General features: G+C 38.0%; 1 protein-coding gene across 2 annotated transcripts in view; it reads right to left on the bottom strand.

Moving 5' to 3' along the window:
* LETM1 (leucine zipper and EF-hand containing transmembrane protein 1) overlaps positions 1-12463 on the bottom strand; it is a 28667-nt gene that overhangs the window by 10852 nt on the left and 5352 nt on the right. For both annotated transcript variants that reach the window (XM_048303018.1, XM_048303016.1), the window contains exons 3-7: positions 10141-10597; positions 5442-5585; positions 4638-4775; positions 1458-1661; positions 857-976 (exon numbers count right to left, since the gene is read on the bottom strand). In XM_048303018.1, the coding sequence (XP_048158975.1) occupies positions 857-976; positions 1458-1661; positions 4638-4775; positions 5442-5585; positions 10141-10597 (1063 nt within the window). The remainder of the gene's footprint in view (positions 1-856; positions 977-1457; positions 1662-4637; positions 4776-5441; positions 5586-10140; positions 10598-12463) is intronic.

The following is a 12463-nucleotide window of genomic DNA, read 5'->3' on the forward strand; positions in this document are numbered from 1 at the left end:
TATTGAATGAATATTTGAACAAGTGGTTTGTTTCACATGCATCTTAAAATCACAGAATGGTTTGGGTTAGGTTAAAGATCATCCATCTAGTTCCAACTCCCTGTCATGGGCAGGGACACCTCCCACTAAACTCAGAGCTCCATTCAAGCTGGCCTTCAACACTTCCAAGGATGGGCAGTCCACATCTCCGGGCAACCTGTGCCCATGTCTCACCACCCTCACAGAAATTAATTTCTTCCTAATATCTCATCTAAACCTGCCCTCCTTCAGCTTTAGGCCATTCCCCCCATGTCCTATCACTACATGTCCTTGTGAAAAGTCCCTCTCCAGCTTTCCTGTAAGCCCCCTCTAGGTACTGAAGTTGCTATAAAGTGTCCCTGGAGCTTTCTCTTCTCCAGGCTGAAACCCCAACTGTCTCAGCCCATTTTCATAACAGAGGTGCTCCAGCCCTGTGATCAAATTATTGGCCTCCTCTGGATGTGTTCCAACAGACCTCCCCCTAAACCAGGCAACACCAAGAGAAAAAGAACTGATCTACTTGGTGAAAACTTTACAGAGCAATACAATAATTAACAAGACAAACTTTCAGAATTGAAAATATATTTTGGGTATGTTTAAGTCTAAGTATCTATTTGCATCATAAAAACATCATGGTCCAGTCAAAAGGCAGCAACCCACAGCTACTACATACTTACAAAGTACATGTGATAAAAGCTTATTAAGAAGAAAGGCTGTTTTAACCATCTTTTTTAATGAGAACAGAATCAAAACGACTTCTCAGAATCAAGACAAAAATCAGAGCAACAGAGCTAACAACTGCAATTAGGTCTGTGTACTCAGTCTTGCAAAACCATACCTGTTTAAGCTGCTCCTTGAGACGCTCCTCTGTCACACCAAGAGCTCTCATCCCTCGGGCACGACAAGCTGCCTGCAGTTCTTTAACAGTCAGGGTATCAACTCCCTCTTCAGCAATCATCTGCACAATGGAAAGGAAATTTGACCGTGTACGAGCTCAAAATAGAGGCATCACCGGCACTGCCCAGCCAGAAGCCCACGTGTTGGAACGGCCACTAGAGGCTGCTACGGTAACACAGAACAGCCCCTGCTGCTCACACAGCTCCAGCACGGCCAGTCACGGCTGATACTTCTCTTTAAGATGGTATTTCTATCAGCTCCCTTACAAATTAGAGCTTCATAGAAACGTTTTTCTTTGTGATATAATTATTTTCATTGCAAGTAATGGTAGATTAAAAAAAGGTCCGTTTTTTTCTTAAGAAATAAGGACGTTTCTGATTTCAAGCTGTTCAAGCCTTTTTGTTCAAAGTTAGCTCAAGAACAACACAATTAAGACAAAAAAAGGAAAATGCCCAAAAAAAAACCACCATACATATATTCACACACACTCACTACTGCTATGTGTCAAAATTATTACCCAGTGCCTATTCAGAATGACTCACCTTGTCATCTGCTTTTATGCTCCTCAACCTCATGGTCAGCTGGAAGCGGAGGAAGTTATTTGTCCCAATTGACTGAAGTTCCAACAATTTACAAAGTGCCACCAGCTGAGGCCTGGTCAGATTGTCCAGCGTCAACTCATCTTCAAACAGTTTAGAGAACCTTAAGATCTCCTCATTACTGGGTCTTTCACCAGTTTCCCTGATCTGTGAGAAAAAAACAAACACACACAAAGCTTTTCAAAGCAAATGTTATGGTTTGGCATTATTTTGAATAAAAGCAGTCTCCTTGCTTGTCAAGCACTTTGCAGCACTTTTGGGATAAGAAATAGCACACAAGGAAGCAATAAAAGTTTATAAAAAACAACTTACTTACTTAGGCAAAAGATGGTGTCAACAGTTTCCAACAACACTGCACAATGTACTTAAGATAAAACTAACAAAACAAAAATTAGATGTATCTGTACACAAAGGAGCAGGTCTATCTGAGCTGCACTGCCGTGACATACTCAAAAATAAAATATATACGTTTGAGTTAATAAATAGCTGCTACAGGAGTCACACTGGCAAGTATTTGTTCTGGTACCATACTTACAGAACACAGAAACACGTAAGATAAAGACAGGAAGAAAAGTAAGTACATCCAATGGCAAAAATTTTGCAACACTGGTGTCCCTTTGAAACACAGTTTAGGACACTTACCTACCCACTTCTCTCCACCATCACATTTGTTACAATACTGTTTTCCTTTCAATTCCTAGATGTTCTGCAGCACCCCAGTGAAAATGTTTTTGTACTTGAAGTTATTCCAAAGTATAAACCACTGTTTGGGAAAGGACGCTGCATCCTGATGAAGGTTCTATGTAACTGCTTGTACAATTGCAAAGTTAAGGTTTTCAGTGATGTGTTGCCAATGACTTCCCAGTCATTAAATCCAACTACTGGAAGCTGAAATAACAGTTCAAAGAAGTAGGAGAAAAATTCCCTAGTCTCATCAGGTCACAGTAAAGCATTATCACCTGTACAGATGTTGATTTTTCTATTTTAAGTATGCCACCAAAAGCTTATTAGAGACATCACTCCATCAAAAGTCTACAGAACTCACAATTAAGTACTCCCAGTCACTTGACACATTCGGTCTAAACAGGAAGTACAAAGATATCCAAAAAAACCTTTTCCCAATACCTCTGGGTTTTTTTAAACCCTGTAAATAAAACATAAAACTACGGGACATCAAGTACAGGTTGAAAACCTAACATTACCTATACTGCCTGATTTATCATGCCTACCTGTTTTACCTGCGAACTCAAATATTATAGTGAACAGCTACTGAGTACAGGAAAAGGTAAAAATCGGGAGACAAGATGGCCTTGAGTCCATTAACCTCCAGGATACTTGTGTAGCAGAGAAACCAACCTGGAGAAAGAAAGGCCAAAAGGCTTTGTTGTTCCACTTTGCCAGTGCCTTCACCATAGGAGCCAAAAATGGCACTTCAAAAATACAGGAAGTATTTTCTCCCTTGTTTAAAGATGAATTTTGACATAGCCAAGCACGTGTTTCTTAAAAGTACAAACTGAAGCTTTCTAGTACATCACTAGCTACAAAGCAACAGAGAGAAGTTCTGGAATTATGCAGCAGACATGTTAAGCCTGTAATCAATGGTTCTTGCAGCATCAAATATTTCACCACAGAAGCAGCTGCAAAAGAATAGCAAAAAGGTGGGAAACATTTAAGCTTCTTCTTGCTCTGACATTTATTATCCTGTACAGTGAAATGAGATCAATGAAGTTTGTCTCTGTGGCACAAATGAGAAATATAAAGCTGTAAGAAGCACACCCACACATAAGAAATGCAGGGCTTGAAACTTCTTTTTTAGTCATCAGAGGAACTTGGGACTTCCTCCAGCAAATGCGGAGTGAAACATCATTTATTTCCATGGAAATTAACGGCCAAATGTAAGTTCTCAGTAGCAGTTCTTTCAGAAGAAAATGAAATGTTCCAAACATGAAGCATGGCAGCGACAAGTTCCCAGAGCCTGCAGGCCCAGTGCTTCAGCCACTAAGTGCTATAACTAACAGCTTACAATGTTCTGCAGATTTCAAAGAACAGAAACAGATGACTGCATAGAGGCTTCAAAGTACATGGACTTTGCAAGCAGTTACTGACTGGCAAAATTTGCCGCTATGATTATCTGAGGTGATCTACGTGGCACTATCAGCATCATCTTACTACCCCACACTTTAAAACTTTACTCGTAGCTCTGACATGGAGGAAAATCTTAAGCTATTTGACAGGGCTTGTAAAGTTCATGTCTGAAACCCCTGGGCTTATGTGCCTTTTTCTGTGCAAATACACACTCTCTCCAAAGGACTCTCTCTACTGCCTTTCTTTCAACAAAGCACCTGGGGATGTTGTTGGCTCCACCTCTTAATCAGCAGCCCCACAATTAAGAGAAATCAGAGATAATTACTGTCCTGAGAAGACTTAAGAGAGTATTTTTCATCTCTCCAGGAAGTACCTTACTCTCACCTAGAGTTTGGTGAAAGGAAATGCTGTGAAACCTAAAGGCCATCAATGTAGGAGGCAGATGCCTGACACTTAGAGTCTCTCTGTCAGCAACTGATCTTAAATAGAAGAATTTTGCACCAAGCACAGCAACCACATTCTCACTAAACCTCAGATTATACCACGTTCTAGTCAGTATAGCAACTGTGCACTTAAAAACTGTTTTATAAGGAGAATTAAACTTGACAAAAAAATTTTACTTCCCCCCCATTAACTTTCAATCAGTTAATTAGAAAAGAAGTCTTCTCCCAGTTTTCATAACCAATACTAAAAAAAAAAAAAAGAGGTCAAAACCTACCTGAGTAACCACTGAGCATACAATGTTTCATGTTAGAGTTAACTTATTAACATATAAGAGAACAAGAAGCAAATGAGCAGAAATACACTGCTTCTAGAATTAGAGAGTAGAAGCACCAGCTAGAACACCAAAGTTAGCAAGAGGAAAACTTCATCACACTGAAGTATTACTTACAGAAAAGAAATTTATCCTAAAAAAGCTACTACATCCTGTTTCTTCAAGTCCAACAAAATAAAGGTATCTGATAATTACCATAGACCAAAAAAGTCACAAAGTTATTTTTTTGTAGGAAGAGAAAATACATTTTCCAAGGTTTTTACCTTTTGAAAGAATGTTGAAAAATCTTTTGTAACATTTCCCTTGGCTGCTTTATTTTTTAAGGCCATCTCCTCAATGGTGTCTTGAAGGAATTTAGCCAATTCAAGTTTTACTCGCAATTCTTTCTTCAATCTTTCCTCCTGTTAGAAAAATATTTTGTTTTAAAAGTTCCTTCCAGAAATACATGGACTAAGTATCACTTCTGCCCCCAGACAAGTTATGTGGAGTAATTCTGGACTGCTGCTATAATACACACATTCCAAGGGGGCATTCACTCTTCCCAAAGATCTCCAAATCACACTGAAAAAGCTGAAGAGCTGAAGAGCTCACTGTGTGCTCTGAAAGTGAAAACTTGTGGGGTTTTTTGGTGGGTTTTTAACAATTCTGGGAAAAGCTAACTAAAAGAAATAAAGTTTAATCAAAAAAAGGCGTAAGAAGCTATTTTAAATACTAAATTTTATATCAAGGTTTAAGACTACAAATGTTACAATGTCTGTTTTAATACAACCAGAAAAATAACATCTCATAGCTTTCATTTCTCCTTTGTAGGAGCCAGAAAATGGAGATGAGGACAGCACAAAAGACTTTCAGCCCTGACAGCTTGGTACCTGCACATATAAAAACCACTATGGCACTGGTTCATTATAATATATTAAAAAGCAAGATCTTCAAAATAAGATAAGGAAGATTAAAGCATCACCCTAACACTGAAAAAAAATATCTTAGACTTCTTCTAATTACTTCACCAAGAAAATTTCTAACTTTTTAAAAAAATATCACTGGATTATCAATTCAGACCTGCTTACCTTTTTAGACTTCGTCTCAAATGTAGAGGGAAGCATATTAGGGAACAACTTAAGAGCTACTGGAAGCAAAAACTCCATAAATGGGACAACAAGAAAAACCAAGAAAGGGACCAGACGAAAAATATCAGCACATATTCGAAGAAACTGGAAGGGGAAAAAAAATATATTGATAAGCTAAAGTTTAAATACTTATTTTAAAAATACTTGTTTTGATCATCCAATTATCACTTGGGTTCATATATACATATTTGCTATGAAGAAATTTTAAAATAACACAGTAAAAGGATGTGATAAAGTCAGTTTCTAGTGGGTTTTTTTCAAGTTGCTATATACTACACAGTGCTGGAGTTTCACCAGTTTTCAACACTATAGAAAGTATTTCAAAAGCCTCACTGTGTCTCAATAGGATTATAGGACAAGTATCTCATTTAAACCTCTTAAAAGCACCTGAAAACAGGAGGTGGTCATTTGTTGTCATTAAAGCTGCTTAACTTCTTTTATGCATCTTTATTTGTGCTCCACCACTTCTTACATGCATGAGCTACTATGGACTAAGTAACCAAGAATAAAATGAAAGATCCCTCCCCCTCTGCCTTATAACAATTGTAATGTACATTTAAATCCAGGGTAATGAGCCCAGCTTGGTAGATTTTTTTTTTTTTAAAAAAACCACTGCTTTTCCAGAGCAGTAATCCTCTGAAGCAGGCGGCGTTAGTTACGGAATCTTGAGCTGCATGAAATAAATACTATCCTTGTGATTTCTGTACACTCACAAATATATATATTAGGCTGTACAGTCTATTATCAAATCTTTCAGTAATTGTTGAAAGCTTAATAACTCTGTTTATGTTGGGGAGTGCAGATCTTCTTTGACTCTACCTCATTTTACAAAGGAAAAAACTGGTTGTTGGGAATCCCATCAGTTCCTAAATCAGACGTACGCTCCAGTACTCTAGTGCCACAGCACTGTCATTCCACATCAGGATTTGAGTGGCAAAAACTGGCAACATAAATGCTATTACAAAAGTAAACCTGTGCTCCCCACTCCAGCCCCTCCTCAGGCTTCATGGTAATCAAGGGGAACACCAGCAACAGCCAGCACAGATCCCATGTCCTCAGGACTGGTTTGCTAAAATACAAAACCTGTAAAACTTCATTCAGAATTTCCTTAGCATAAAACCAGCCAAAATCTTAAGCACTGCTGTATGTGGAATGCACACGCTCTACAGATTCAAAGTTTGGCATTTTTCTTTGTATATAAAAAAATTCAGTTTCCCAGAAGGCATGCTTTAGTCCTTTGTTTACAGGCTCAAGGATTTTTCCATTCATTCCAACAATAGAAGGCAAACGACTACCATGGAATTAAAAAAAAAAAAATGTAACAAAGTTTGGAAGAAAATTTTAAAACTCAGAAGAGAAGTACATTTTCCCTAAAAAAACCCAACTGAAAATTTCTATAGAGTACAGAGTTCCTATTTTTACCCAGTCTCTATTCTCAGGTAGTGGGTGCAAGTATTTCTACAAAATCCATCTCCAAGGAAGCAGTTTTACCACTGGATAAGCCAACCTAATGCTAACCTGAGACGAGGTATAAAGAGCCGTGAAGGTGTACTGGCATTCACACCACTGATCCAGCTAAAACTGACCCATAAATACATACACATACAAGGGGAAAAGGAACAGAATAAACCAAGCGGGGTGGGGCAGGAAAACTTGATTTAAGCACCAAGCTTTTCACAGCAGCACTGTCCTGGATCGGCTTTCACAAATCATGGAACTGCACCCTCGGCTGACTCAAGGAAAACAGCTTTACGCAGGAACCTAATACAATGGTGTACGATTACACACACATTATTTGGCAGCACAGCACGAGAACCTTGTGACTACTCTGTATCTGCTGCTACAGCTCGTGTATTCCACTCTTCCCTCCTCTGCAGGGAAGAGTTTGTAAAGCTGGTGGACTTGCCACAAACTCCATTGTGTTTGCCAGCTCACTGCCACGTTCTGAATCATCCTGCTGCAGGAGTCAGCACTAGAGCAGTTAGGTTTTAACAGTACCATGTTTTACTTCTTCCTGCCTTCTCTCCTAAGTGTAGATATTGTGACCTTGCTGAATCAAACCCTGCCAGCAATTGTACAAAGCAGAATTTTGGAATTGACTTCGTTTACATAAACAATAGGTCCCTTTGCATTAGCCATGCTGGAATTGCTTGTTCATGTGGTTAGATTACTTGGATATCTTTCCATTATTGCCTCCAATGAGGAAGGAAAGGGCAGGCAGAAATAACTCATTTGTCAGTCTGCATGAAGATAAGATTTGTCTAGGACTGTCAGCTCATGTGCAGCTTAATACTTTCAAAGCAGTATATACTTCAATTTTTATTTTACATTTTTTAAAAGTTCAGGAGGTAATCCGGCACCAAAATGTTAAAACTTCTTTAAATTAGTCAATATACTACAATTTAAGGTTGAACTGATAAAAAATGAACTGTGTTGAAACAAACTTGAAATAAGGTTTAGAAAAACCCAACATGTAGAGGGTTTGCTCAGCTGCAGGCTTTTGCTTTTCACTGACCCCAGGTTCTGAGCCTACCATGCCCTCATTCCAGAGACAGGATGTCCTCTTCCTCCAAATGCAGAAAACACAAAACCTAGACTGAGAAACTAACATTACTGTAGTTATTAAAACTATTTTCTCTACATCTCCTACACTGCATTTGCATGCATATAAATACACAGTACATCATCAGATAAGAGACAGGCTACAGCAATGTAAACACTAATTTATATCTGCAAACAAATAAATGTCCATTTCATTTAAAAAGAGAATTAATACAAAAAGTGAACATTTGCACAAAAAAAAACAAATCCGGGAAGGCCAAATGCCAGATCACTACTTAAACATGAGAAAGACAGCCCTATCATCACTAGATGACAAAATCAAAAGGTAATCAAATGAATAAATCCATCTATTGATGGAATATTACTGCTGTTTATATAATTTCTCAGAAGTATGGCTCAGTAAATATGACAGAGGCAGGAAAATCAATGGTTCCAATCTTCTCCCTGGAGAATTTCCAATTCTGTTTTAAACCATGAATTAATTTGTCTTGCTTGGCTTTCCAAGTTCCCCAAAGCTCTCAATAAGTCGGCACAAGCTAGAACTGCTACTTCAAGAAGTCCTGCAGTCCTCATCTTCCCCTGTCCTCAGTTGCTCTTTCTGGTACTACATAATCCCCTCTCACGTCAGCACAGACTGTTATATTTATTGCTGAGCAACGTCTCAGCTGGGTGAGCTGCCAAGCAGACTCCTGTACCAGCACAAGGAAGATGGCAAAACTTAAGGAGCATAAAGATGCTGAGACCATCAAGCAGTGTTGTCCGAGAGGAGACCACACCTACTCACAGACAGAAACTGCTACACGTGCATGTAACAATTTTTGCTACTTGTCTAACCTTGTGAATTTAAGAAGAACTTTTTCATACTGCATTTAAGATGTGATGTGCTTTACTTATACAACAAATTGTTCAAATGTGACCTAATTTTATCAGGAAATGATTAAAACAATGAGGAGATACTCGTATTTTTGATCATTTACTAGAAGTTTTGAGGGCAGAGATGTGAACCCAGCACATTGTGTGTGCAGGGTACAAACTGCAGAGCGCCACACTGCCACAAGCAGCACTGTGCACTCCTGCCCCAGAGCGCACACACCTGCTCTCCAGCATTTCTTCTAGAACATCTTTCCAGTAACAGCTGAAATGCTTTTTTTATGAAGGCAGGAAGACAGACTTGAATTTTTAATCTGTATAAACTGCTTAAACATCTTGTCCTTAAAAGCAGTAAAATGAGAATTGTCAAATCAGCATGTTTAATATTTTGCTAATGAACTGAAGCTGAATATCAATGCATTCTTTACCAAAACCAAGAAATTAACAACACCAGCTTAATATTTTGCAGTCCTTTCATATACCAGCTCACATTTAATGTTTTTAAATATCCATATAACTTTTCATTCTAATTAAATATGCTCATTTCACCCAAAACCTGAAATTACTATTGAAATACATATATATTATCCAAAGTTGAAAGCACTCACATTTTGCACTCCAGATTTCATCTCCCTTTTCTTTAAAATTTTCAGTTGTGTTTTTATAGTTTCATAAATGTAAGCAACACGTCATAAATAAAGGAAATGTATCTGGGCTAAAATTATTTCAGATATATTTATAACTGAAATAGTATATTATCAATCATGCATTTCAGCCTGCAGCTTTTATCCCATTCAAAAGAACCCCATGAAGTAGCAAACAGGAACAGAACTGGCACAGATACAACCTTTACTAGCAGTGTTTTCCCTCTATTTTTCCAGCTGGAGTGAAAAAGCAGAGAAAGTGATCATATGTATGGTACATGGCTGGGAACTTGAGAACAAACCACAATTGCTGCCCATGTGACAAAAGAGAAGAATCCTCTGCTGGTCCAACTAGAAAATAACAAATTTATCTTCAATAATGGGTAACACAAGTAAAAAGTTTTGGGGTAATACCCAAAAATACTCCACATAGTGAGGAGGAAGGAAACACACCTAGCAATTTTAATTCTAGGAACAAAAGACAACAGAAAGAACTAATTCAGTTCTAACATAACAGAGCAACCATCGAGGACACCCAAAGGAAATAGGTCTTGACTCAGTACCTGTCTCCGTTCCCGACGAGACAAAGTGTTTCCGTGCAGGATTCTCCAGAGCATCCTCGCAGCTATTTTTGTGTCAATCCACAGCAATCGAAACCCATGGTAATAGTGCTTCAGTTCATCCACAATCCTCTGTCCAAGAGATTTTTTCACAACTTCCACTTCTGTTGGACTATATACAGGACCTCCTTCTTCCAGCTTCTTGTTTTTATCCTTTAAGGACTTCAGTGACTTTTCAACTATGGAGTCATCTTGAAGGGGACGTGAAGAATGCCACCACCTAAGTGGAAGATACTGGGGACCTAAAACACCCACGGTTGCTAGTGGCGTCCATGAGCCAGAAGAGCTCGCAAGAGAAAAGTGTATTTGTTCAGATCCTTTAGTCCAACAACAATAGTGACCTTTTTTGGAGTAGGCGTAAACAGGAGGGACACTAGTGCAATATTTAAAGTGTACAGTCCTTAAAAAGAAAAAAGCATTCAAGAATTAGCAACAGATCATCAGCTATTTTTATACATACATTTGCAAGGATATATATATTTATGTATTTATAAAACATGTAATTTGAAAACTATCTACTGCATATTTAAGGGAAAAAATTTTTTTTTGACTCTTAAAACCAATGTCTATACCTGAAAAGAACACTTGGCTTTACTTCATGACCAAAAAAAAAAAATTAACCTGCAGGGAATTTTCCATTGTACAACTTTGAAAAGGTAGTTTATTTTACTCCAATTAAATAAAGAACAGCTACCACATGTGCTTTCCATTTAGAAAGCTACATTTGAAAACTAACATGCAAATTCATAAGTAACATAAAGTCCCTTCTATTACTTCACCTCTTTGTGCAAAACACTTGAGACAAAAAAAATAGAAGTTGTATACTTGGGAGAGGTGCTAAGTGAGAGAATTAGTATCAGAGGAATCCAATTTCATTAGAGTTCCTCTCTTACCATCACCATGCATCCAGTTTTCCTTATTCAACAGAAACTTTTGCAAAAACTTCCATCACGGTACTGATTTGGGGCAGAGAGAACCAACACTCTTCTACCTTGTTGAGAACTCTGTTCTTTTCTTTAATTAAATGTAGACTGTAGTTAGCGGGGAAGCACTGCTCAAACACCCCTAACACTCCTTATACACACAGAAGAACCACTCGTAATATGCAAGTAGGATTGTACATGCTTTTATTAAAAGACAGGACAAAAATAAAACAGTAGATAAAATGTTTTATATAAATGAGTTCCATTAGTGTCCCTCAAACTGAGATACCAGCATTAAGACATCAACAGGACAGAAATGACTGGGGTGTTTTCTTCATGGAGCCTTTGTACTATCGAAACAAAATCAGAATGTGTTTTTGTCTTCAGTCAATGAACAAAAAAAACAGGTGCAAGTGGCTCTACAGGCTTGAGTAACATTTTAAGGAAAAAAAGGTTTATCATACACTTAAAAGTGTTAACCTCACTCAATTTTCAGCCAGAAACACTTTTTAAACTTAATTATTACATGCTCAAATGAGTAATGGTTCTGTCTACTCAATGTTATTTACATAGAGTTTTGTACAAAAAAAAAAAAAAGACTAAATTATTACTTTTTAAAAACACACGATTTTCTAGTTTAAACTGAAGTTTTAGCATCTGATCTCTCAGTGGTCAGACAACTGCTGGAACATACGCAGTTACACAAAACAGTCTCTTGGTTAGCTAGAAAGCTACACACTTGCGCAGATATTAACTAATAAGAATTACAGCTTAATTACTTTAAGAAAATGAAGTATATATTCAAAACCAGATTAAAACACTTGCATAAATCAATCCACCCTGACTCTAAGGCATTTCCCAAAAGCAGAGCTCCAGGCCTACAAACCAAGTTCCACCTACATACATTGACACTCTTCTGCATGCCAAGAGGAAGAGAGCTTTGACAGCAGAACTGGTTCTGAGTCTGCAGGGAATAAAAATTTTGCAAGAAATGTGCCTCTCTGAACACACCTGCAGACACACAATGTGTGTCTGAGTGATGTCAGACACAATTTCTATCCCATCTGTCCTCAGTACTTATCACTAGAGTCCCCTGCATTCAGATCTGGGTCATGTGGGGTGCAGGCATTACTTTGTTTTATTTTAAGCAGCAACATTACATTAATAGCAGCTTTGGTTGGAAAAAAACAAACACAAAAACCCCAAACCAAAACAAACAAACAAAACTCCACCCCAAACCTTCTCAACAGAATAAGAAGATTTTCTGTCTCAATATTCTGCTGCTGATTTCACCACAGAATCACAGAATGGCTTGGGTAGGAAGGGATCTTAAAAACCACCCA

Source organism: Corvus hawaiiensis, chromosome 5, assembly GCF_020740725.1.
Source record: "Corvus hawaiiensis isolate bCorHaw1 chromosome 5, bCorHaw1.pri.cur, whole genome shotgun sequence".
NCBI classification, from domain to species: Eukaryota; Metazoa; Chordata; class Aves; order Passeriformes; family Corvidae; genus Corvus; species Corvus hawaiiensis.